Source organism: Malaclemys terrapin, chromosome 6 (genome assembly GCF_027887155.1).
Source record: "Malaclemys terrapin pileata isolate rMalTer1 chromosome 6, rMalTer1.hap1, whole genome shotgun sequence".
NCBI classification, from domain to species: domain Eukaryota; kingdom Metazoa; phylum Chordata; order Testudines; family Emydidae; genus Malaclemys; species Malaclemys terrapin.
The window spans coordinates 57,468,361-57,494,973 of record NC_071510.1 but is presented as its reverse complement, the minus strand read 5'-3'; the positions used below and the strand labels follow the sequence as shown (position 1 = coordinate 57,494,973).

The following is a 26,613-nucleotide window of genomic DNA, read 5'->3' as shown; positions in this document are numbered from 1 at the left end:
TTCACATGCACCACTAGCTCAATAGCTTGCATATTGTGCCTAATAAATACATCACTTAAATTAAATAAACAATACAAAGTTGCAAAGTGAGTTTTGGGCTTTGACACCATTTAAACGCTATTATAATGTAAGGTTCACATTTAATTTATTTGATTTAAAATATTTTACGGAGAATTATACAATATGGACGATCACAAAGGTGATTGTAGTTTTGACGATTTTGGTTAGTAAAGTTAATACGTCTTTTCAAAATGCGTATTATTTACCCTATAATAGTAAAAAAAATTACTCTAACAAATACTAAAACCCTACCTTATCCTACATATTATCCTGTTCAATTATGCTAGTCAATTAATATCCTATCATCACTCATTTATATGGACTGTTATGACGTTAAAGATAGATGCGAAAAAGTTACTCCCAAACACATGCGTCGATTTTTAAAGATCAGTTGAAAATTGTTGCATTTTTTAAACGAATCCACAAGGATTGTGGGCTAAATGTCTATTGTTGTTTTTTTCTCAAATTGAGTTATTTTGAGTTAGAAAATCACAATAATCAAACTAATTAGGGCCCAAATCTACAGTCTTTACTCCCATTGAAGGAAATGGGATTCTATTAAAATCAATGGTAATGTTGCCTGAGTAAGAGATACGCGATTGCGGACAATTTTCTGAGTAGCTCTTTATCTAAAAGGAGCAGAATTATTAGGGTGGCGGGTTATGAAGGAGGGGATATATATAGGAGGGGATGAGGTCCTGGGTTGGGTATTTGAATACCAAATTTCAGTGTGGGGAAAAGTTGAACTGCCCCAAGGACAGCCGTCCCTTGCTCCTGGGAAGAGGCTTTCATACTGGAAAGGCTGAGTCCTCTTTCTTAATTGTAAAGCACCAACCTGCCGCTGTAATAAATACGCTGTGTAAAACGAATGGGTCACATAAACCAGCGTCTGCACGCCTCGTACTATTCGATTTCCAGGGAGCTGCGAGTGTATATATAGCATTATAGGGAAGTGGATCAGTGTGGGGAATATTTGCATTTTTGCAGATTGCTGGTAACATGTATGATTTAGCTATTTTACATCATTGGTTACCCAGCACCCTTAAACATAGCAGATAGCCATATATTAGATTGAGGTTAGAGAAGGTGGTGACTGTTTATTTAAGGTGATAAAATGGTCCATCAGCAGTAATCTCCATCGATATGTGCCACAAGGAGATGAAGGATGAGGGGACAAGCCACAATTAATTGCCCTATAGTTTTGTTGAAGAGAGTAGAGCCAGTGCAGACCGAGCTTCGATCTCCTCTCCTAGAGCCCATTCATCATCTCTACATTGTATATGGGGGTCTCTGAGGGGCAGGGGGTGGCAAGGTTTATCTACACACAATATTCTCCTAACCTTCTGATACCTGACACTGAAATTTAATTCCTTCATACACTCGGTCGAAGACAGAGAACATCAAAATCCTTCTCCCCGCCCCCGCCCATCGCCCCGAACACCCTGTTTCATTTTCGGCGGTGAGGGTTTTCCAGCAAAAACTGAGAAAACCCTACCTCATCCCGCGCTGTTCTGCATACAGGAGTCATCTGTCCCCCCACCCCCTGGCTCCATAAAGAATCAGTGAGGCGGAGTGTGACTTTCTGATCTCTCTCTGGTCTTAAAGCGAAGCGATTCACCCCCCAGTAGCAACTACCCCTTCCGCTTTGGTCTATGCCTGATGTTATATAGGGGCAAAGCTCTTCCCTCTGGGTGAGATGGGGAGGGAGGGATTGAGGGTCTTGCTCTTGCAGGTTTGAGAAAAGGGGCTTGGGGATTGTGCAAAGAAAAAAACAACGCACATACTTTTAACGATCTATCTATATCACCTAGCCACGCGGCTGTAAGTGTGCCCCAATGCAGGATACCTCCCCCTAGTGCATTGCGCTAGCTTTATGGATCCCTGGGGGCATGTTTATTCCATAATCCGGTTGGAAAGGGGGGCAGCTAAGCAGCCATGCCTTCGCCTTGTTCCCGTCCCCGGAGGACGGATGGAGCCGCACGCAGCCCGGGGAAGCCCAGGAGGGTGGGAGTGGGCGAGATGGCGCTGTCCGCAAAGTGCCTCCGCAGCAGCGGCGCGTGCCCTGCCTGGTGGCACCTGCTGCCGAGCCCGAGTGCCTGGGCGGCGCCGCGAGCTGAGGCGACAGGCTGCACAGAACGGCCCCCGCCCCGGGCGGCAGGCAGGAGGGCTGAGCTGGCTGCCAAACCGCTAAGCGAGGGCAATGGAGTTATACGTAGCTGGAGCCATGCGGAGGAGACAACACCAGGGCGACGGAGGAGCCCTGTGAAGGAGTGGGAGTGAAAAAGCAGAACTCCTCCTCCTTGCGGAGCGCACTGGCCTGCATTAAACTTAGCCTGAGTGTAGAGACTTCTGCTGAGGCCAAGGCTGGTTTCAGGTGCAGAGAAAGAGCGAGAGGAGGGCAGCAAGAAACTCCTCTGCTTTACTGCTGCTGCCACTGTTACCTGTGTGGTCCCTCTGGGACACCACGGAGGGGACTTTAAAATCAGGTAGATTTTTATTCCAGAGAGAACAATGGTGTGAATCCAAGTTGAACAGGCTTGAAAAAATCCCCCCCCCCCCTCAAAGGGGTGAATTTCCATCTGGTCAAAATCAGACCTCTTAGAAGATTCTAGAAGGTAAAAAAAAATGGTCCAATTTCCCAGCCAGTGACCAATCAGCCCCCTTCCCCCCTACTAATGGTTGAGCTATGGTGGTAACCTCTAACGAAGCAGGAAAGCCAATCTAAAAAATTCTAGCTTGTAAATGATTGTGAAATATGCTTTACCTGTCTTGGTGCTGTCTTCTTTGTTGTTGCATATAGTTCTAGTCATGGGCATATATAAATATTGATAGGAGACTTAGTTTAATACAAATACTATGACTAATAATAATTAATAATGAATACAATAATTTGGCACATAATCCCATGGAAAATTAGCCAATCTGGTGACAAGAAAAAATGAGCAAAAGAGAAGGAAAAGAGATCATCCCCTATCAATGAGGAGGGCAAAATGCTTTTGGGGATGGGTTTGGTTTTGGGTTTTTTGCACAAGAGTATCTCCAAGTAATTTACACATTGTGATGAATTTGTCTTGATAACACCCCTATGAAGTAGGGACATATTAGTTCCAGTTTACCAATGAGGAAACTGAGACACATGGAGATTAAGTGGTTTACCTAAGGTCGCATAAAAGGTCTTTAGCAGTCAGGAAACCAAAGTGCAGGTCTCCTGACTCCCAGTTTAGGCCCTTAACCACTAAGAACAACCTTCCTCTCAGATGTGTATATTATCTGTGTACACAGAGAGATAGGGTTAGTAGTATATGATTTATATTTATACGTTGGCAATAACATTTGAAATGATGGGCAATTATACTGGATACCAGCAGACTCCTAGTGAATCATGAAGCACAAGGTCAAAGGCCAAACTTCTTCAATACAAGCAAACTGCAGGTATCCGGCATAACTGCACCATTGTTGCTGAGATGAAATGTATTTTCTTTCATTTATTGTTACAGCTGGTTATTTGGTTTATACCATTATGTTGGTTTCTACATGCACCTTCAAGAACTTTCTTCATCCATTCGGCTTTCATTTTAAATATACAGTGCTGCTGTTATTCAAATTAGTGTGCTTTGAGGTTGTGCTTGTGTCTTTTGGGGGAAATGGTGTGTTCTTTCATTTTGCTTGAGTCTGAGATTTGTATATGTATGTGTGTGGAGTTATATTGCAGACTTTATGGTGTATTCATTTAATGGCAGTTTTTGTATGGGGCAGAATAAATGATAAAAATATTGCACTCCTCCCCAAAGAGCCATAGCAAGAAATTCTACAAATAGATCATTTAAGTTTTTTCCCTTGCTCCTTCCTTCCCCTTATTCCTCCCATCAACAGAGTGTGGGGATATAGAGTGAGAAACTGTGAGCTATCTCCAGAGAGTCTGGCTGCATTTTCATTTGTTAACTCCAGCATTCTCAGGGAGGTAGTGCTGAATTTTACCAGGAGATACCCAGTTTTGGCTGAAGTCTCCCATGCTTCATCCATTTCCATCAAATCTCTGTTTTCTACTGCCATCTCCTTTAGGCTTTCTTCCTGAATTAGGGCCTGATCAGTAGTCAGTTGATGTAAATGGAAATATTTCCATTCACTTTAATGAGCTTTAGATGAGGCCAGTAGTGTTCATTACCATTTGGATCCATTAGGGTCAAAAAGTAGGGCTTGCACAGTGGTATGCTACTTACTGTGCTGGGTGGCAACCCTTCTGAAAACCTCAGGACTGCTGTACCATTTACAGAAAGACCAGCAAATCCCTTCTGCATTCACTTTGCACATATTTTTTTTTTTGGAGGGGGAACTACAGTAGTGCAGTAGAATCCTCATACTTCGGGGTGTAAGTTGATCAGAAGTGGGGGATAGAAGTACAATAGTGACTAAAAGCATGAATGTTTCCGATCTTGCTTAGCATTAATGACAGACTTATGTTGCACTGCCAACACTCCTCCCTTTTACACCAGACTCTCTAGCCAGCCCAGTTTCAGAAAATATCCAGCTTTTCAGTCTTTCAGCCTTAACAGTAATGAAAGGGAAGAAGTACATCAGGAAGAGAAGATTCTGCAGATGCCAAACATCACCTATTACTGTTCCCAGGGGGTAGTTGGTGGACAGGGAACAGCAGTACCCTTTGCTAGCTGGTGAAAGAGAATCTTCTCCTGGGGCCAAGTGACAGTGACATGGCATCCATTTATATTTTTCTTCAAATTCCCAATCTCTATTTCTTGGAGATAGAGAGTGCTAAAAGGTTGTTTTCATGCTACTAATCTACATCTATAGTCAAACACACAATATAATGCATAAAAGGTGTTTGTGTGTGTGTGTGTGTGTGTGTGTAAAAGATTTTCGTGCTACTAATCCACATATATAGTCAAATACAAAATACAATGCACAAATCAGGGGAGGTTCTAAAAGGTGTGTGTGTGCACACACGCGTGTGAAAAATGATGTGTACCTGGTGGCAGGGTACAGGGGGCTGATACTGGAGTTACCTGGACAGAGTCAAGAAGATGCCTTGGCTTCATTTATTCAAGTTGTTTTGCAGACATTGTGTCTCCAAGAGGACCATTAATAACCAGGATGCTGGGAGAAGGTTACACATCTAAAAGATCATCAAGCAGGGTACAAATTATTCATAGTTCAAGGGTCTGCTCTGGGTGCTAACTGAGATTTTGGTTAGCCATCTTTTCCTTAAATCCTGAGACTTTCTTATAGAATGTTTTTTTGTAGATTACATAATGAGCAATCAGATTTTTTTTAAAAAGAGTACTTAATTCACAGTTGTGTCTTTTTTGCCATTTGGGGGCCTGGTCCAGTATACTTACACATATCAAACTCCAGTTGCAATGTAAATTTTGGTATGCAAGAAATGCAGGATTGGGGTCGTCATAATCATTCCTTGACCCTTAGGTTTCTGGGGGAAGCGGGAGATAGGATGTTGTGATATTTTTCTCTACTTTCCAAATAAGCTTTGAAAATACAAACATGGATTTGCTAAGCTTTATTATCTAGATGTGTGTTTGCTTTTGGGAATTGGTATGGAGAGTGTTTGCTACATAATATCCTCTCTCAAGACTAGTGAGTAACAAAATTCTAAATTTTCAGTGAGAAAGAGAGAGAACGAATTTATCTGATATGATGAGACATTTTCTTGTATATTATATATTTTGCTGTATATTTTTACCTTTTTATTAAAATAAAAAGGTAATTGACAAAAATGAGGTACAAATATTTTAGCTTACACACAGTTTTGGTATGGGTTTTAAATGAGGTTTTATAAACAAATAAGTTATAATGATATATTGAAGTAAAACATGTTCTAATAAAAGAAACCCTGCATAATAACATTTTTATATTTATAAAGCATATTTCACATCAGAGGATCTCAAAGTTCTTTAAAAATTCTGGGCCATATTTTGGCTGGGAGGAAATGAAAGGTGTGCAAATAGGCCCATAGGAGAAGTCAACATAGAAAGGGGAAATGAGCATCAGTAGCACAAACCACATAGTTTGAAAAAGGTGCTGTGTAGGAAAGGGAGTGGTTGAGGGACATATGTCTATGTGGCATCATCTCCTGGCATATCTGTGGGAAACTATTTGCCACTTTAATGCTGACTCTGTCAGAACTAACTCCTGTGGGTTCCTGGTTCATGCTGTCAAACCCTCTTGGGTGAGGGAGTGGCCTTAACATGGGTGAGAAGGACATAGCAGCATACATCAAGATTTCCACATGGATTTTGGGATATCTACACATATTGAAAACCATTCTCTTTGCTCCCATTTATGGTCCTGCAAACCTCTCTTTCAGATTGCATGACGAATTAGGAATTTCATGAGATGAAACAAAGAGTTTCCTGTGCAATCCCACCTCCTCCCTGGGTTTCTTCCACAAGAGTTATGTGATACAGACTTCTCTCTCTATAGAATCACTTAACTGAAGCCACTTCTCTGGTGGAGGACAGCAGTGAACTGGCACTGGCATACTTGTAGGAGATATGGAAATTTGCTTAAGGACACATAGAAGCCCTCCAGGATTTTTTACGGACAAATGTTCAAGGGTGTTTCATACTAGCCTCCTTTGTCATTCACTAACTCTTGCAAATTTCTCAGCTTATCATTTGCATGTGTTAGGACTTACATGTGGACAGTAGATGATAATGCTTAGAAATATGGGCAATTAGAAGTATGTGCAAGAATTTGTGACTCCACAAATAGAGACTGTATTTTGAAAATGTAGCCCTTAATGTCCATGCAGAGTAGAAAGACGGGTTTTTTTAAGGTCTCATCTGAAAGACTCCAACATAATAAATGGCATGGAACTACTCAATTCATCTACCTTGGAAGGAAGAAGGATTGAGTCAGTCCTGCTGGGATTTGAACCTGTGGTTCCAGGGAGTCTAGTTATTCCAAATCTGTGGGTTAGACCACTAAACCTCAGGCCCTCTGGTGAATAGTTTGTGTTATTTTTATAAGAATGCATGTGGCTAATGTAAAATTATTAGGGGAAGAGCCATGAATTGCTATGTGAATACTGTAGTATAATTATTGCTTTTTGTTTGTATTTCTGGAATAGATTCATATAAAAACTTTAATTGTGCTACAAGATATAACATGTTCTGAGGACAGTAACATAGTTGAATAGATTTATTATTACATTAACTCAATATATCTCCAGAGAAATGGATTTTCTGAGCATGAAACATTTTCCTGGAAGTCGAGCATTCGTGGCATATGTAGAAATGTGTAATGGAAACACTTTTCCAAAATTTTCTTTGTTTATAAAAGAAAATCCCAGACAGATCTTCCCAAAATATAGAGCCATCATTAATAGGGATAGTTAGTGTAATCAGTATTTTAACACAGTGGTCTTTTTATTAGGAACTGGTTGCATCACCAAACATGGTCTTATTATCCTCATCCTCATCTGCTATAGTAGACATTAAACATGTATTATTGTACAATAAAACAATGTTCTTAAAGTTGTTTTGTGGTATCCAGGAAAGGTCAGATTGAACTGTAAGAAAGCAAATGAATAAGATTTCATTAATATAATTTACCATTGAGAGTTTTCCTTTATTTCTTTGTATTAAATAAGCATACATGCATACACATGGTAATGTGGAACTAGAGCTAATATTTTATAAGAAATAAGGATAAAATTAAATTCCATTCCAATAACACCCCTGAACTGAGCTGTGGCAAGGTGAATGTTGGGGGGGGGGCTTCAAAAATCATCAATGAGATATAAAATGTCTCATTGAAGCATATTACTAAATCCTTCATCACAAGAGGCAGATGTTTAAAACAGCCTTTGTATTAATCAAAAAAGCTAATCTTAGAAACTCTGTCCCAGTGAGTGAGGCTTGGCAGGTCAATGAACACATTGTGCTTGCAGAATGTCTGCAGAGCTTCTGCTGAGGCTCTCGCATTTCTCTTTTAAGGGCTTTGGTGAGGTTAGGAGAAGGGAGTAAGCAACATTTAAAAGTGTGTGTGTGTTTAGATGTCTTTAAATGGATAAAAAGGTGGAGGAATGTATGGGTCCTTGTCTGTGGTGGAGATGATGGTAGTAACCTGATAATACCAAGTTAATTACTCTTTTTCCTGTTTGCCTCACAGGATGTGACATGTGTGCTGATAATCGCAACGGTGAGTGCCCCATGCATGGGCCACTTCACTCTCTGCGCCGCCTAGTGGGCACTAGTAGTGCTGCAGCCGCAGCACCTCCACCTGAGATCCCTGAATGGCTCAGGGATCTTCCCCGGGAAGTGTGTCTGTGTACCAGCACTGTGCCTGGTCTGGCCTATGGCATCTGCGCTGCTCAGAGGATCCAGCAGGGCACATGGATTGGGCCTTTCCAGGGAGTTGTCCTTCTGCCGGAGAAGGTTCAAACGGGAGCCATCAGGAACACTCAGCACCTCTGGGAAGTAAGTCATCTTTCTGTTCCTTATAGAAGTTTGATTTTCTCAGAGTGTCATTGTATGTAGGACATACAGTTTAGTTCCTTTGTACATAATGGCTAGATTGATCTGACCCCAAAGCCTCCACAATGGATTTAAATGTGTAATCAGTAATATATACCTGAAGGACTTGCCCACACTTTCTCCAATTGAAGGTACCATTGGCAAACTAATGGGAACCTTAGAACTACACCTAGTTTGCATAAAAAAGAGGCAGATTGCTGCACATTCTCTTATCTTTAATATGGAGATATGGCCTGAGGCGGCCATAGTCCCAACATACAGTACTTCTTTCATCTTTATCCAAGTGGCTGCAGCCCAGGGAGATGATTGGTGCCAATATGTGTTGCTCCATCTTGATTTGAGTGGAGGGCACTTAGTTTGAGATGGCACATTGCATGCTCAGACCAGTCATCTTTGTGGCCTGGAAATGTGATGGGACTCAGTTCCTGTTTTTTACACTCCCATGTTAAAGATGAGGGTAATCACCAACACTTAGAACTCTGGGCCACATTTGCACTAGTGTGCTTAGTTCTGACCATCTTTCCTGTGGTCCTGTAGGCAGCATCCTTGCTCAGAATCCAGGTTTAGTTTTTTGTTTGGCAATTCCTTCTTAGTAGCTATCCTCTTGAAAGGAGGAATGCAGTGCTATTTGGCAGTAGACACTGACGATCCGTGTAAAGGCATTTTAGGATTTGGAAGCTTGGTGTAGTTTGGATGAACGTTGGCTGTAGATTCCAGGTTGGTTTAAGAAATCATAAAATCTATATTGCACTTGGTCTTACAGGCGCTTCCCCAGTCACTATTCTGCTATAAATCAGGGTTTGCGGGCACAGCACCATTTGAGGAATGCCTATTTTCAGAAGTTTAATATTCAGCTGTACAAATGATCTTCAAGTTGAAAGTTAGCATCTGTATTATGCTGGCCAGGAAGCTATAATTTTTACACAGATGATAAATGATTGTGTCGAGCAGTTTTGCATTTTGGTAAGTTAGTTTAAAAAAAAAGAAAACAAAGTGTGCTGATTTTAGACAGAGCTTTAACAATAAACAGCTAACAAAAGTATCCTCTTCCCTCCCTCATCATGTCCCAGTATTTATTGAATTAAGTGTTTATTATAAAAAGAGGAATGGCATTCTGACCTCTCTATCCTTTTGCCATTCATTTATCCTTAATTCATAACATAATTTCTGGGGTATTTTTGTCCCTTGAATTTTAAAAACAGTTTTGTTTTGTGCTGGAAAATGTCAGGCCTGATTCTGTAAGTCCTCTGTGGAAAGAACTCCCACTGAAATCAAGGGGAGTGACATCTGAAGAGAGTTGGTACGACTGTGTCATTCGTCCAGAAGAGGAGGAAGTATTTGCGAAATCAGTGGCTCCAACCCTGCACCTAAACAAGCAAAATCATCATTGTTAACTTGCTGAGATAGTGAAGTTAGAGAAGTGTTTGCTAGTTAGGGACCTGATCTAAAGTCCACTGAAGAGAATGTGAATCTTTCCATTGACTTCAGTGAGCGCTGCATTAGTCTCCAAGTGTATTTTCAACTGTCATAGGATTTTTACTAGATGTTTGGTATTATGGATTCAAACATGGAAATATGTACTGTATTCATTCACAGCAGACCTGTAAGCTCTTTGAGTCGGGGCTGTTATTTTGTTATGTGTTTGTACAGCAACTAGCACGATCATAGTTGACTTGGGTTCCTGAACACTACCACAATACAAATAAATAATTATATACCGAAGGCCTTTTTCTACAGTTCTTACAAAATCTGCCATTGAGGCCACTGAGAGTTTCACATAAAGGCTGAAAGATCAGCCCCAGCAAGTTTCAAAATGCATTGGGTGAAATTCGGGCCCTATTGAAGTCAATGGGAGTTTTGCCAATGACTTTAGTGGGGTCAGAATTTCACCTATTTTGCATATTGGGTCAAATCTTGTTCCAGTTGAAGTAAATTGCAAAACTCTTATTGACTTTTATGGGAGCACATTTAGGCACATTATTCATACTCATTTATAGAGCATACACTGTAATGTGGCAACAGGACTTGATACTATTTCTGACATAGTATTGGTGGTTTATATTGTCTTAAACTGAAGAATATGAAATAATAAAATTTAGGGGTCAGATTTTCAACTTCTGTTAATCATCAGTTCAAGTGAAGTCACTAGAATTAAGATATTTTACACAAGTTGAGATTTCAGCCCTATATATTTACATAATTAATTTTTTCCCAATATTTTGATTCTTTAGTTAGACTCCGGTCACGTTTTATGTAAGTTAAGTTTTAAATATTGACAACTTTTTTCAAGGTGACCATTTTTTAGCCTAATTTCAAGTTCACTTAAATATTGTGGTTTTGAAAGGTCAACTGAAATGTGCGTGTTATTGTGTCCTCTGATAGAGACACTGGCAAAAGACAGTGTGGGGAGGGAAACAGAGAGGAAATGGAAAAATATTTAGTGAAAACCAGAAAGCAATGGGAGGTGTAGGGCAGGGAGAGCAGAGAACAGAACAGAAAAAAGTGTTAATGAAAAAATAAATTCTGTGCCGATGTAAATCCCAAATACTGTCTAGTTACGAGTGTCACCTGAGCTTTGTGCTGGTTTGTTCTTCTATCCCAACCACATTGTGCAGGCTTCCTTTATGGCAAAAAGATGATGTGTGTGTGTGTGTGCATGCGTTGCATGTGTTTTGAATTGAACAATCTTGAAAAGAAAAATAGGTTGGGGCAGGGAGACTTATGAACTCAGACTATTTCTGCAAACGCAAAAAGAAAATGCAAGGATCACAAAACCTCCAAATTTTGGCTATTCTTTGTTTATTTTGACCCTCAAAATGGTAGTTTTTATTTTCTGAATACTGATGTTTACTAAAGAACAAATATAGCAAAGGAAGGAGACCAGGAGGAGATTGCAGTTTTACAAAGTGATTTCTGTGAATAAATATAATGTGTTTGAATAATCTATATACTTTTAGTATATCTCATATAATAAAATCAGATAATAAAAATTAAAGGATCATCATTGTCCTTTTATAAAAACATGGCTGTAGTTAATTCCCTTCCATCTCCGTTTTAAAATCAGATTCAAATGTAGAAGTGACTACAGATGAGTATTCAATATTAAAGTCCTGATGGATCTTAGTGAGGTAAATATCTTTTTTTTTTTTCAGTACTCTAAATAGATTTCTAATATTTTTTTCTCTGGCATTGCAAAGTTAAATTGATGGATTTTTGTTTCAATTTACAGCTCTTTATTGTTTTCAGTGTGTGCTAAATAAACCGAAGAGCTATTCCAAAAACTATTAAGCATAGATACAGATTTGGTGCTTTTTTATTTCCTTTGCTGTGGCAAACATCAGAATCATTGCATTTGATATATGGTTCAAAACCATGGAAATATTTTTTGGTTTGTCTGCATGAGTGCTCTCACAATGCAGTCAGTGTTTGCTTTATATGTAATCCATATAGCTCAATGTACAGCAATTCAGAGTAAATTAAATACCATTCCATTACCTCACAACATGTCTTGACATCTATGGGTGTTCATGGGAAATTATAGAGTTCTTTAGCAATTAGTCAAGATAATTTTGTATAGCCTACAGTAAGATCAGATCTTCAGAAAGCCAAAAATATTAGTCATTTTGGTTGTGGTTGTTTCTCTTCCCTCGCCACATTTCCCCCTCCTTCTCCACCCCCCCGCCCTTTGGCCCACTTCAATCTAGATACAATAAACTCTGATTTGTTTAAAAGGAAAACAGTACTGAGTGTATTAAGTAAACATTCTCTTTGGTAATACATGCATTTATTCCAACAGTACTTGATAACTTTTCTGATGTTTTTTTTCATCTTGAAGTAATGGGAACAATCCTCTTCTAATGTTATTGAAAAGAAAACAGAGACTTTCTCAGCAATTAGGTCTTATTGATGAGAATGAGATAATTTTCCCTTAATGTGTTTTCTAATAAAGAAGTGAAAAGGCACACTTGATTCTAACATATATGAAAACATTATCTCAATTATTAATGTGTCCTTATTCCCTAGAGATAAATTAATCTAGTTGCACATGGTTTCCCCTTTCTGTTTAATATCAGAATTTAATAAGACTAGACTTAAGGAATGCATACGGGATACACTTAAAATTCTATTGAAATAAAATACAGAAGTTTTAGTAGTTAAAGTTTTTCAGACTCCATAAATCCTAGAAATAACTGAACGATAAATGGATCTCTTCCTCAAAAAATACTTAATAGAAGAACCATTTTGATCACTTAGATGAAGCAAAGTTTTACTGCAATTGCAGCGATAGTTATATTGAAGGACTGAATCTCATAGTTGCCTTTTCCTCTTTATACTGGTAACATTTTGCCTTCATCAGTGTTATATGCTGGAAATCAGTTAAATTGTTCTTGAGATATCAACTACATTGTTATACTTCATTGTGGTTTGATTTTATGTCATAATTTTAGATGTAGTTTAAAATTTTGCTTTTATGTGTAGATCTTACCTTTTATATCTGTTAGTGTTATTTAGAGAGGTGAATAAAAATACACACATAAAATGAGATTTATTAATAATTGCAAAATGCTAACACAGTAGTTCTGTTTTGCCCTCAAGATGGACAGAATTAATTGGCAGTAGTATAAGGACAAATCCTCCTGTCCTTTCAATGTGGTACGATATGTCTGTGTGTTGTGCTCCCATTGAAGTCAATGAGAATTTTGCCATGGACTTCAGGGAGAGCAAGATAAGGAAATATAATGAGACATATATTAGCTAGACCCCATACTGTACACATTTGTATGTATTCATCTATAGAAAGAACCATTACCTTTAAATTAAGAACTCATTCCAGTTATAGTGATACATATGCATTCATACTCTCAAAGCTATAGTTTTGGCCTAAATTTGCCTGATACAGAAAAAGCACTAGGGGATAGAATTATGCCATAGTTCTATTAAAGTGAAAATTATGTTTCTCAGCAATCCATCATCTGATATTCTAGAGGGCTTGTCAGCTCTGTTTCAAATATGTCATGTTCATGAAATTCAAATAATTTTGCCTTCAAAATAAACCTTAGTAATGTTACTATGATGTCTTAAATTATGCAGAGTAACAGCTGGTGCTGCTGTTTTTGTTTTGCCTCATATGATTATAAGATGTCTTCTTTTTAGGGTAAACTCTGTTTTTATCATATATATATTAAAACCATCTTCTGTGTATTGGAAATATTGCTAGTATTGTGTTCAGTAACTCAGCTAGCTAGAAGTTCAGTAAGATCACATTCAGGGTCACAGCATATTTAATGTATGCACTTTAGGAGATAATTGCACTAAGCTGCTATAAAGCAGCTTGCTCCAGTCAGTTTTTCATGATTATTTACTATCACATTTCTTCCAGTATCTTTAGTAATTTATAGATTCCTGACTGAAGAGTTTAAATCAAAACTATATCTGAAATTTCTTTGATTTCAAATATAAAAGCTTATCTTAGCTTAAGTTTAACATAGTTTCCTTTAATCAGACAATTAAATTTAGCCCATTGGGTGTTTCTCATTAGGATCATCTTATCTGTTTGTTATAAGTCATTCATACCTCTGTCTTCAATGTATTTATTTGATTGGTATACTGTACTTATTATATCTCTAGGTACACAAATCTAAAAACACATATAGCAAAAAGTAATTTAACTTGCCATAGCGCCCAATCCCACTCCCACTGAAGAGAATGTGAGCTTTGCAAAACCCTTAAGTAGCAGTCATGCACATATCAGTTATGCACATGTCCTCCATTTTTTGAGAAAAATCTAGTTTTTAAGGCATAAAATTACTCCTAATTTATAGTACCATTAACTGTGAATTATTTCTATTCACTTCTGATTAAATGTGAATAAAGGTAGCACTTTAATGATGTGTATGTATACCCTAAATATATTGCATACCTGATACCAATAATATATTGGTGATAGATACCATTAAAAAATCCATTGTGCCTAAAGGCAGAACACATTTTTCAGTATGGAAAAGATGTTCAGTATTTCACAGAATTATCTTGATCACTTCTTTACACCTTTTATCCTCTCAGATTTCATGGCATCAGATGCGTATTGACAAAAAATACAGACTCTTGAATAACTACTTAACATAAAAGCTGGAAAATCCAGTCTAACATACACTTTCCATCTAAGCATTTGCCACCTTTTTCAGATAAGTTACAGAATTCCATTATCCAAATTGTTACACATGTGTGACAGAGGTTGACCTTTAGTCATGTCAATCCTTTTTGTGTAGGCCTCAGGCTCCAGCCTAATGGCTCAAAGCCTGATTTACTCACTGTAATAAGGGCAGGAGGTCGAGCAATTGTCAGCCTGCCTGCTCGTACTCTTCTCAGAGCCTGGTTGAAGGCTGTTAACACAAAGCTTTTCAAAGTGAATTTACAACCTCCACCACTGACAGAGGCCAATCAGTACACCATAAATGTCAGGTTAGTGAGATTGAGCAGTAAGTAAAGTACTGACAGCACACTATTGGCTGAAATCAATTGCTCAAGGTTTAACTGAAAATAGCCATCTACGTATAAGTACATTTGTGGAACCAAGTTAAGTATGCAGAGCAAGTTTCTGGTGGATTTCGTAGAATTACCTGTTAATAATAGCACATGGCACTGGGCTTTGCATTTGTGCAGTTTTAGTATTAACATTGTTTGTGCTTATATGATTCATGATCAGAAAGTTTGTGCATTGGAGCTGGTCCTTAGTTACAGAAATGAGGTAGCATGTTACTGTATGGAAAAAAGAAGAAGAAAAGCCAAATGTCAGTGCAGGAAAAACTAGGGATATTTTAATGATACGGATTCATTAAAGATTAAAAATTTTCAACTTTAAGTGATTCATGCAAATTCCAAAACTTTCCACAAAGGCTCATTCACAAGGAAACTGTGGCTTTTTCATTGTTCCTGTTTTTCTGTAACGCAAAACTATCATAGAAGTCATTAATGAGTGATTGTGTCCTGATGGTCTGAATATCCATGAGATATAGTTACCTACAAGACTGAATGTTTTTATCATTTTGTGTAATGACAGTTTGGACAACAATTCATTTAGCTCTGAAGGCATCAGCATTAAAATGTAAGAATCCATTAAAATGCTGTATGCAAGGATTTATAAATTAGGCAATTTCCTTGATTATTGCAATCATTTACAAAATTGATTGTCCCAGTGTGGTATAGGCAGGTTGCAGCAATGAGCATTGACAACAGGCATGTCCTCTAATATCTATAGTCATTGTTCACTAAAATAGGACGCCTCTCTACTGTGAGGTTGTTTTCCATCTCAAGGTCAATTATGCATTGAAATAAGTCTACTAACCTAAAAGACCACACATCTTTAAAGGAGACCCACATAAGATGGCATGCTATTTATAGGCTGCAATGATAGCAGGAAAGCTTTTTTTCCCCTTTCACCAGTAATTTGTTTGCTGCTGATCTAGACATTCATTGGAGTCTAGAGTGCATATTCTCTGTGTGATCCATTATTGAAAGGTAAATAATTTTTGCAAATTGCAGCTGTAAATATTTATTTGATTGAAGATATAAAAGTCAATAATGTGTTTTATTTGTTGCTTTTTAAAGTTCTAATTAACCAATAGATATACTGTTTAGTTACTTGATTTGGGTCAATTATTTCTAGAAGATATAATAAAGACATTAAGTCACAATGAGAATACACCCTTGAAGTAAGTTTTCCTATACCAGAACAAATATAATAAATCCACTGTTTAACCATTAACCACAAAAAAACATAATGTTCTCTGTATGTGTGAAAAATCAGAAATATGCCTGATAAAAATATCTGGACACTGTCATCTTAACAGATGTTATTTTACATTATTTTTGAAAAATGTAGATTATGTTCAGGCAAACATAATTGGCAACAAACTAGTTTGTGTCAGGCCACATGCTAATTGTGGTCATATAGAGTCAAATCCTGCAGTCCTTAGTCAGTTCTTGCTTAGGCAAAACTCTCATTGGTGTCTCAGTCAGGTTTTCAGGACAGAGTGAATACCGTACAGCAGTGTTACTCACTGTTTTAAAATCAGCACTTTTCCAAGATAAGAAGCCGGCATTTTCTCTGAGAAGCACTACAGAACCTCTAGGTTGTATCTCAGTGTACACCCGGCACTGGTTTGATAAGATTAGGACAGAATTACCTTAAAAGCACCCTGATTATGGATATGCTGTAGCTTGACCTAAGGCCAACATTTTAGTTTGGAAAAAAGACGGTATTTTCAGTGACTGCATAATAATACACTGTGTTTAATTAGATAAACATCTGTATCAAAAATACATTTTCCTCTTTTTAGTGTTTTGTAAAAATCTAGAACACATTTGTTTCTGGTGTGTATTACATTGCATATTTATTACACAGATTTGGCAAAATGGTCACATACCAGGCAATAATTTAACTGTAATTCAGCTAGGTGTTACTAATGTAGAGCATATCTATCTATCTATCTATCTATCTATCTATCTATCTATCAAATATGTGTGCGCTTGCGTATATGTGTGTGTGTGTGTATATATATATATATATATATGTGTCTCAACAGTTTTGGTTTCAATTATGCAACTGTAAAGCAGAGCTGAGTCAGTCTATCAGGCATTAATTGTCATCGAGACTTTATTATATCCACAGAAGAAATTTGAGACCACTATTTATTATACTGTGTATTTATTATAAAGCAATGAAATTGGGAAATAAAATAATGCTTATTCAAATTAAGAATCTTTTCTCTTTTAGTATAATCTTAAAACAAACTAATAACAGTATTGAAATGTATTTTATGTAAAATAAATAAATATATGGTTAAATATATTCAGCCAATCTAATGTACTGATTAAGTCAAAATCCTTGAATGATTTTTAATTTGATTTTATATATATAATAAATATATATATAAATAAAAAATAACACACACACACACACACACACACACATATATGCTATTTTTTATTTTCTGCCTGCAGTTATGGCAGGGGATCATTTGTGGAGGTGAGGGTATTAATGTTTGTTGGTATTGCCACAAAGATTTTTAGAGCAATATGGTTTCGTAGCAGATATTCCTTCTTATGGCACCATTATGTCTGGCAATCTTAAAAGTGGAGTCTTTAGTTTGCTATTTTTAAAAAATGTCTTTTATATATATGCCTAAGGTTTCTGTTGTTTTTAGATTGGCTTCAATTATGTCCACATGACTCTGTCCTTTTATTACTCCCATGGGAGAAAGGGATATGTGGCAGATATTTGATATCTGCATATGATATGTGGCATATTTGATTATTTAGGAATAAATGATTGGGGCTCAGGCACATTACTTGCTTGCATGATTGGTTGCTGATAAAGTCATTCCCTCACTGGGAGATGCCCAGTCTTGTTTGCATCACAAAGATCTGTTTGGATGACTCTACTGGCCTTGTATTGGTTCATCTTGACATGGTCAGCATAAGGACAGAAAGAGTAAGGTAAACAAGGTGACTATGCTAGTTCAATTCTCTGATGCCAGGTTAGGAAATATCCAGTATATGTTACACATGAGTTTAAGGATTTAGGAATTCTGGTCACCTGCTACTTATCACACTTCCTTTATTAGTTCTGAGTTGGGGGTGAAATTGGAATCCTCTAGACTTGTTCTAGGTGAATTCAGTGTCCATGAGGATAATGGACCAAATTTGCTGTTGACCTCAGTGTTGCAGTTCCATTGAAGCCAAAGGAGTTATGGCTGTTTACACCAGTGGTGAATTTGGATTATTGAATATATAGCTTCTGTAGTAAACATAGGATATCCTGGATGGTTTATTACTCAAATCACACCAGTTGGCACACTGATTCTGACTTTTGGGATGGTATTGTAAATAAGGGATTGATTCAAATTAAAACTTTTCTTATAGTGAGATCATAATCTCTAGGTGAGATTAATACCTTATGCTCATAATAGAGCAGTGTGGAACATTTTTAACCATTTGTTGTCCACGAGTATTGACACTGTGGCATCTACATGTTTTCTCCTTCTGTATTATCCTCATAGATTACTCTGGTTTTCAGAGACAGCCTGTGACAAATGAAGCCACAGGTGAGAAAAATTGGATTATCAATGGTAGACTGAGCACAGTTCATTGTGTGATAGTGAATGTTTGTGTTCCTATGATCTGACACTGGTTAAGGCAAAGAAGTTACTACAACTGAACTATTGAATCTGTGAAAACCTTTTCAGTGGAACTACTCCTTCCTACCCCATCCTTCTATATATTTTCAGAAAAATACAAATTAGGAGACCATCAGTAATTCTGTAATGCAATATCATACCTCTGATAGTGATGCTGCACTGAAGAAAGGTAGATAATAAGACCCATAGAATTCTGGACATAGCTGGCTCTAGTGAATGTTGTAATTCTGGGGAAACCTTCTATTTATCCATATTTGAGCTTAGGTCTAACTCGCTCCACACTGTGGTGAAATCTTTAATAAATGTATTGATAGCACAAAACATAAGGCCTTGATTTTTTTCAAAGTACTTAGTATTTGCAGTTAATTTAATTTGAATTATGTCACCTCTGTATGAATGACTCATGTACTTATTATTATCTGCTTTATATTCTAAAGTATGGTGAATGAGAGCTAATGCTCTAAACGTGGTTTTGATAGTGTTGAAATGTTTTCATAACAGGGATAGTTGTTTTATATCTTGACCACATCTGTTGCAAGCCAAGTTCAGAATTAGCAGATGACATTGAAGCAGTTTCTCAAAACATTTGCCAAGGCAGGTAATGGTAGCAGGCAGTACTGACTTTTGAGTTGACAAAGACTGTTGACTTTTGAGTGAATATGCAGACACAATTCAATAGTTATGTGGAAACATGTTCAAAAAATTCCATTATTTATTACTTAGTGCTGCAGTAAGCTTTTTGGGCAGCTATACTAGAATGCTGGACTAAGACCTCAGACATGCCTGCCAGCAGCATCCTCATCCCTTCAGACAGCGAGCTAGTCCTCTCTACCTTTCTTTAAATCCCAATATCACAAATTACTAAGTACCACAAAGGGGGTGCTCAGCACCTTGCAGGATGAGACCTTTAATGATGAAGTTGAGGTCTAGTCTCTGTATTGGGTCCCAATGTATTTTCACTGCTGCCTCCCATTCCCTGGTTTGTGGTCTAACACATGAGGCCTTGGTATGTTCCAGATCTCTGGGCATGTCAACATGCATTGAACAGGAGGTGGAGGCTGCTCAGTTTCCACTGCAGTTTTAGTGCAAACGTAATTGAATGGGAGGTGAACAGTAGTACTCAGCATTGAGCCTGGGCCTCAGCTTTATCACCAAGGTGTTCAGGAAAGTGAGGCTGTTGCAGGGGTGAGATGTAAGGGGTTGTCAGGCACTTATTGGACAATGCTTGAAGTAACCCTGTCTATACTATACTGTATGTACAAGTGGTTGGGAACCAATATATTGCAGCCATATTCAGAAAAGGATACTGTAAGTCCTCCCTCTCAAGGGGCACAGGCATTAGAAATGTACTGGTTAGAAACATACACATCAATAAACAGCGATTTAAAAATTCAGCAGGCTTTTAAAGCTTTGGCCCATCCACAGACACCTCACCTGCCTCACAGATACACACAGTGGGGCCTGGCTGGGCTGGATTTGCCAAAGGTTTCTTTCCTTGTCCTTTCTGACCAATCATGGCTTGGAATTGTGTCAGCCTGTGCCCTCAATTGCACCTCTTGCTCCAAGGATTCCTCTTATTAGCCAGGATGGAGTTGTTCTGCCTTCCCCCTCTCCCTTTTCTAGGCTAACCTGGAGGAGGAGCAAAGGGCCATTCAGGCTCTCCACCTGCTGCAACAAGGTTTTCCTACCCCTATAACTACGTGCTGGAGAAGGGCTAGGGCAAGTGGTCTGTCCTTGTCCTCAGGATATTGTACTGGTGCTTAATTGCTTAATGTATGTTGTTGCTTTTGGCTGACTAGACAGTGCATTCTCCTATTTGTTTGGTTCAAGCCAGAATCACGTTCAGGTTTCAACACATGACATGACATACTGGAACAACTTGAGGGGGCGGATGTAGTCTTTGCAGGGGGGGTGAATTTGTTCAGCTGTTTGGGCAGACAATAACTAAGAAAGGGTATGTAACTCCCAGAATTGTAGGATTCAGCGTGTAGCTGGGACTGAGAAATTAATCAGCGCAGACTGCCTGGGCTCTGGCTCGATGGTAGCTCTAACCCTGTACAGAGGTGGAGCATGGCTTGGTGCAAGCCACGTGCCCAGGTCTGGGTGGGCCTGACAGTACTTCTGGCAGAGTAGCTGTTTGACCTTGGGATCTGCCAATCACAACAAAGGGTAGCTTATAGTCAGGCTAAGCAGCTACAGACTAAGCAGTACCCTTTGGTGAAAAGACTACATTCTTTTCTTTTCTTTTCTTTTCTTTTCTTTTCTTTTCTTTTCTTGTTTATTTCATAAAGTGTTAGACTTCATGCCACATATTACCCTCAGCTCATCAGGCGGCTTCTGGGGTAACTCCTGGGCAATGGTGCCTTGAAAATTTTAGCCTACTGTGTGCAGATTTCCTTATTTCCCAAGACCACAGGCAGAGCAACAATTTTCCAAAATCGCCTTTGTTAAACCAAACCATAATTACTTTGCATCCTTTTTAGGATACAGCAATTATTTATCATGTTGTATTAGTAGTTTAAGGACTTATTGGTCTCAGTGTGGTCCTAATGTTTCTTCCTTCTTCTCACTTCGTCCCTCTTGAATCTCATAGATCCACCCCCTGCTTTTTTCAGCTTACTCATCCCAGTTCCAGGGCCCCTATGTTAAATCAGCTGTCTTTATGGCTAGGAATAGTTGGACATGTCTCTCACAGGAGTCCATGAATCCCAGTTTTGAAATGACAAGCATAGTTGCCAAAGAGCAACCTGAGACTTTCTTTCACTTTCTAAGGTACAGCACATTGTTTCCAAAGTGCATCTAGCCATAGCCATATGTGCTGCAGGAAAACTGTGCCTTCCTCTGCTGCATTTAGCTTTCAAATGATCTGTTTTAGAGGAGTAACAGTTAAGTCGGGACAGTTCCATGCCATGATAATTTATTATTAGAACCACCTCGCTGGAGAAATCACAGATCACCATGCTGTTTAATTATTTTTTTAGTTGTCTTCCATTAATAATGCTTTGTGTGACCCTGAAACCAGGTACGCTCATGCCATGTGATCCCTAAAATGAGGGTACTCACCCTGGGACTTGTTTTTACTTGAAAGGGGACATACTTTGTTTATAAACTTGCTCTTCGTGAGACCCATTAGTAGCTCTAGCCCTAGCCAGTTTGTTTACCTGCTGCGTCTGCGGGTTCGGCCGATCGCGGTTCCCACTGGCCGCGGTTTGCTGCTCTGGGCCAATGCGGGCTGCGGGAAGTGGCGCAGGCAAGGGATGCGCTGGCCGTGGCTTCCCGCTGCCCCCATTGGCCTGGGACGGCGCAATCGGCCGAACCTGCTGACACAGCAGGTAAACAAACTGGCCCGGCCCGCCAGGGTGCTTTCTCTGGTGAGTCACGTGCCAGAGGTTGCCGACCCCTGGTCTAGGGAGTCCAGGGGGGAGAGCTGGCCCCAGCTGGGCTGCATTTCCCCTTCTCCCACTAGTGCAGCAGTCCCTGCTTTGGCTGCTTCTGCCCTACTAGCTAGCTAGAGCCTCTGACTGGCTCCTCTCTGCAGTTTTTTCCGGAAGCCCGCATGGTGGGGGCAGAAAGGGGTGGCACCACTGAGTGCTAGTACCCCAGTGGGGTGGGGGAAAACTTGAAAATATATCAATATACTAAGACTGCTAGAGAAAGTTTTTATGACCATTTTAGTAATGCATTACTGGGTTTTGCAAAGACTAAAATGTGTCTCCAAGTAGTATCAGCAGATAAAAGTGGAAAACAGGCCACAGTCACTTGAGCATCACCATCAACTGTAATTGTGTCAGAGCTGTGCCAGGCCAACCACAAGCAAATGACATAATTGCAAACACTTGAGCAGACTTTATATTCTATCTAGAAAAGGGCAGTCCTACGCACACAGTAGCCAGTATTTTAACCAAGTCACTATTACAATTTGCTAAACCCACATGACAAATTAAACTGTTGAAAATTGGATACAGTTTCGAATTATTGATTTCAAAAGTCCTAGTAACTACACTATTGTTAAAAAAATCAATTGTGGTGCCAAGTTGCGATCAATTGGATCAAATCCAGTGTATACGAAAGATATAAATAGTACAAAGATAGGTCCTGATCCTGCAAGATGCTTCACCTCAGTGTCTTTGCATGGTTCTGAGCCCGCTCGGTTACTCCCTTTGACATCAGTGGGAGTGAAAGCAGCTCACATGAGATGCTCAGCAGCTAGCAGGATCAGGTTGGCAGAGTCTATACCTGATCTAGAACACAAACTTGGTATCACCACATATCTGAAAAAACCAGCTGCTACGTAGGGGATCATCATATTTTATTTCTCAAGCTATGTGGTAATGTGTACCACGTGTGTGAGATCAGAACCAGGCCAATAGATTATTTTATTGTGTGGTCTCAGATTTGTTGAGCTGACTCTTAACATTTGTTAAACCACATTATTCAATATTGTGGTCAGTGGATAATTTGCTGTGCTCATTCCCTAAAAAGAATACAGTATTCCTCCCAATTCCAGCAAAACAAAAATAGCAATGTTTTAGCATTCTTTGAATTTAATAATATGACCTATCAATTTATTAAAAGTTCCTCATTTGGGGTCCGGGGGGATAGGGCACCAGACAGGCTGTCCAGAGACCAGAGTTGTGTTCCTGTCTTTGCCACTCATTATGTGAGCCGTATCGCAGTTTCCCCATCCGTAAAATGGGGATAATGATACCTACCTTTATAAAGTACTTTGCATTCTAAGAATGAATAGTTTAAAGTATTTATTTATAGACCTAGTTGAAAAAAATGTTAAGAAATGATGAAAAATATGAAATTTCTAGGTTCTTTCTATTTCACTAGGTTCAAAGTGGACCCATTTTTCATTTTTCTAAAAAGATTTCATTGTGATTTTTTTAAACAAATTTTCTATTGAAATCATTGCTGAAATAATTATCAACATTCTTTCATTTACCAAAAACTTGTTTTTGATCATTTTGTTTGAAAATTTTCAAACAGTTCTTTTAGTATATCCCTTTGAAAGTATGTAGCTTGCAGTTTTCGTTTTAGGATTTCTCATCATATCAGTTTGTATTTGCTCCCAATATTTAGGAAGCTTTGTATTTTAAATAGGGATCTTCCAATTGGTTGTGTGATTTTTTTTCAATTGTCTTTTCCTACTTCTTTTCCCAGCATTTTAATAGCTTGAACAGATCTATGTGTAAATGAATGCAGTGCTGCAACAATTATATGCTGGCTAAGTGTGTCTCCCTCTAGAAGCTGGTCCAAACAGAGGATATTAACCTACTGCTGCTACCAGCTAATGGATTACTTCTTTAGTTCAAGTGGTAGAGGCCTGTGCTCTGGAGTTCTGGATTCAGTCTCCACAGATAATCCAAGGAGATATCAGCTGAATGGGCCTTTCCACATGATTGTGAGAATTTCCCTCTTTATTAGGTAAACTACGGAATAGTCAAAGAGAGGGTAGCAGCAGGAAATGTTACTCTGAGAGACTGTTTAAGACATATTGCAATTAAGTTCTGTTCAGCTTCCCAGTGAATATTTCTGTGCTTGAATATCTCTTCCAGCCCTCTCTTCTGATAGAGATTCCATTACAGGGATTGGTTGATAATGATAGGTTGGGGAAGATGGATTTATTATAAAAGTCAGCCATGTGGTTTCCACCTGGAAGTCTGATCCTCATGATTATGTGGTATATACGGTCTGCAGCCAGTCATCTTTTACACTTGAAATTGAGTTAGAATTCCAAGGGAATAAGAAATTTAGAGCAACAGTAGCTTGTTACATTTCAAAGCAACAATCCCATTGCAACAACACTGTGAATGAACATTACAGCTATTATCCAGCAACCCTACAGCTGTCACTTTGGTGAACCTTTTGATAAATTGGATTGTGATATTTATAGAATCTATTAAAATACAACCTATCATGTGTTTGTTTATATGTTGACAAGATGATGTACACCCTGCAGGTCAAAGGTGATGTGAATTGTTATGGTGTTCTTGTCAAAGCAGTTAAAAAAGGAACATTAAAATAATTTTTTGTGGAATCATTATTCAACTAAGAGTGTGACAGGAACATACAAAATTCTTATTTAGAAATAGTCTACTGATCTGACACTAAAATCTGTGATTGTTATCAATCAAAAAGACTTTCCTACTTCTTCTCTAATATGTTAGAGAATTGGCAGCTCCGATAGAAAAACAAATAGCAAAATTAAACAGAAAGGCATTGATTTAACTACTTGGGTGGTTTATCCTGTGCCACAAAGAACTTTTCATTCTGTCTCGTCACTTATTAATTACCTCCTTTTTATTAAATTAGTTGATATAGCACATACAAAACTTTAGGATTATTTAATTTGTTATAAATATTCTCACTCAAAAATATGTATTTCTTTGAATATCATTGCAAAAAATGGAGCAAAAATAATGTATAATAGACTGAATTGTAAATTTAACTTCTATGGGCCTAATTATGCCTATAGATACACCTGTGTAAATCCTATTGTAAACATGAGATTTGTAAATTCATCTCTAAAATCAGATTGGTATCAATTGGAAGTGTTACCTGCAGGATTGGAATCAAATGCACATACTGTAGGATCCAGAGTATTTTCCCAACATCCCTTTAACCTCTTTTCAACCAAATTCTCATGAAAGAATCCAATATAAATAGCTGAGCTGAGAGCTAGGCAGATGGATGACAGGGAGGAATCTGTTCCCATTCCACATTGTAATTGTTTTGTTTTTTTATTCCAGCACCTAACATATCAAGTGCCTTCTAAAGAAATAAGAAAGACCTGTTCTCTGCCCCAACCTAAATATAAAGAATTTTAAACAGGTGAAATAATGTAAGGGAGTACACAGGGAACAAATACATTTGTATGGCTGCTCAGGTGTGTCATGTACATATATTAAAATTACTGAGATATCTATGCTTTACTTTCTTCTTACTCCTGTTAAATCAGGTTTTATAAATGAGTTTATTTATTTGAAGGAGGGATTGGAGATGGGGTGACAGGCATGAGAGAGGAGAAGAGCATGTGCAAATAGCAGAAGAAGAGAGGTCAAGGAGATGGAGAGAATGCAGGGAGAGTTTAAAGAGCAGGAATTTGGGGGTGGGAAACATGGTGGGCAAAGAAGATGGGTGGAGTCAGATATAAGTCACTGACTGGTGGGCACTTGAGTCCTGAGACATCTGTTGTTCTGTTGAAGATGAACTAGCACAGGTCCTGATGTAATTGAGACAAAAGGTATTTAGATACCTAAACCCCACACTTAGGCACCCACATCTAGTATTTAGGTGCCTAAGTCCCCATTTCAGGCTCCACTGTGATCCACAGAATACCTGCCTAACCCCGTAGGCACCTAAACTCACTTGATGCCTAAATTTTTACTGTAAAAGTTCCCTAGAACCTAAGTTTCTGCCCACCCTGCTGCCTCACTCAAGGGGTCTGGACATCTATCTCCTGCTTAAGCCCCAGAGCAATCCATGAACTAGGCATTCACCTGCCTATCTCATGTGTGGGGCCTGATCTGGCACGCATGCTCAGACGCCGTCTTCCAGACTTGGTCCTGTTCAAAATCTGCCCACAGGAGATGGTGGTAGCGCTTCTCCTATGACTTTTAGCCCAATGATTACAGCACTCACCTGGGCTATGGGAGATGTGGATTCAATTCCCCCTCTGCCTGAGGAGAAGAAAGAGGGGGGTCTCCCTTCTCTCAGGTGAGTGCTCTAACCACTGAGCTCTAGGATATTTTGATGTGGGGCTCCCACAATCCCACCTGTTGAGGCTGTTCAACTGTATATAAATAATTAAAGAATCATTGGAACAGGGGAACTAAACC

At 38.7% G+C, this 26,613-nt stretch overlaps 1 protein-coding gene across 4 annotated transcripts in view; it reads left to right on the top strand.

Moving 5' to 3' along the window:
• The window catches only part of PRDM6 (PR/SET domain 6), a 91,001-nt gene that overhangs the window by 4,309 nt on the left and 60,079 nt on the right, over positions 1-26,613 (top strand). For all 4 annotated transcript variants that reach the window (XM_054033193.1, XM_054033191.1, XM_054033194.1 and 1 more), the window contains exon 3: positions 8,206-8,513. In XM_054033193.1, coding sequence (XP_053889168.1) covers positions 8,206-8,513 — 308 coding nt within the window. The remainder of the gene's footprint in view (positions 1-8,205; positions 8,514-26,613) is intronic.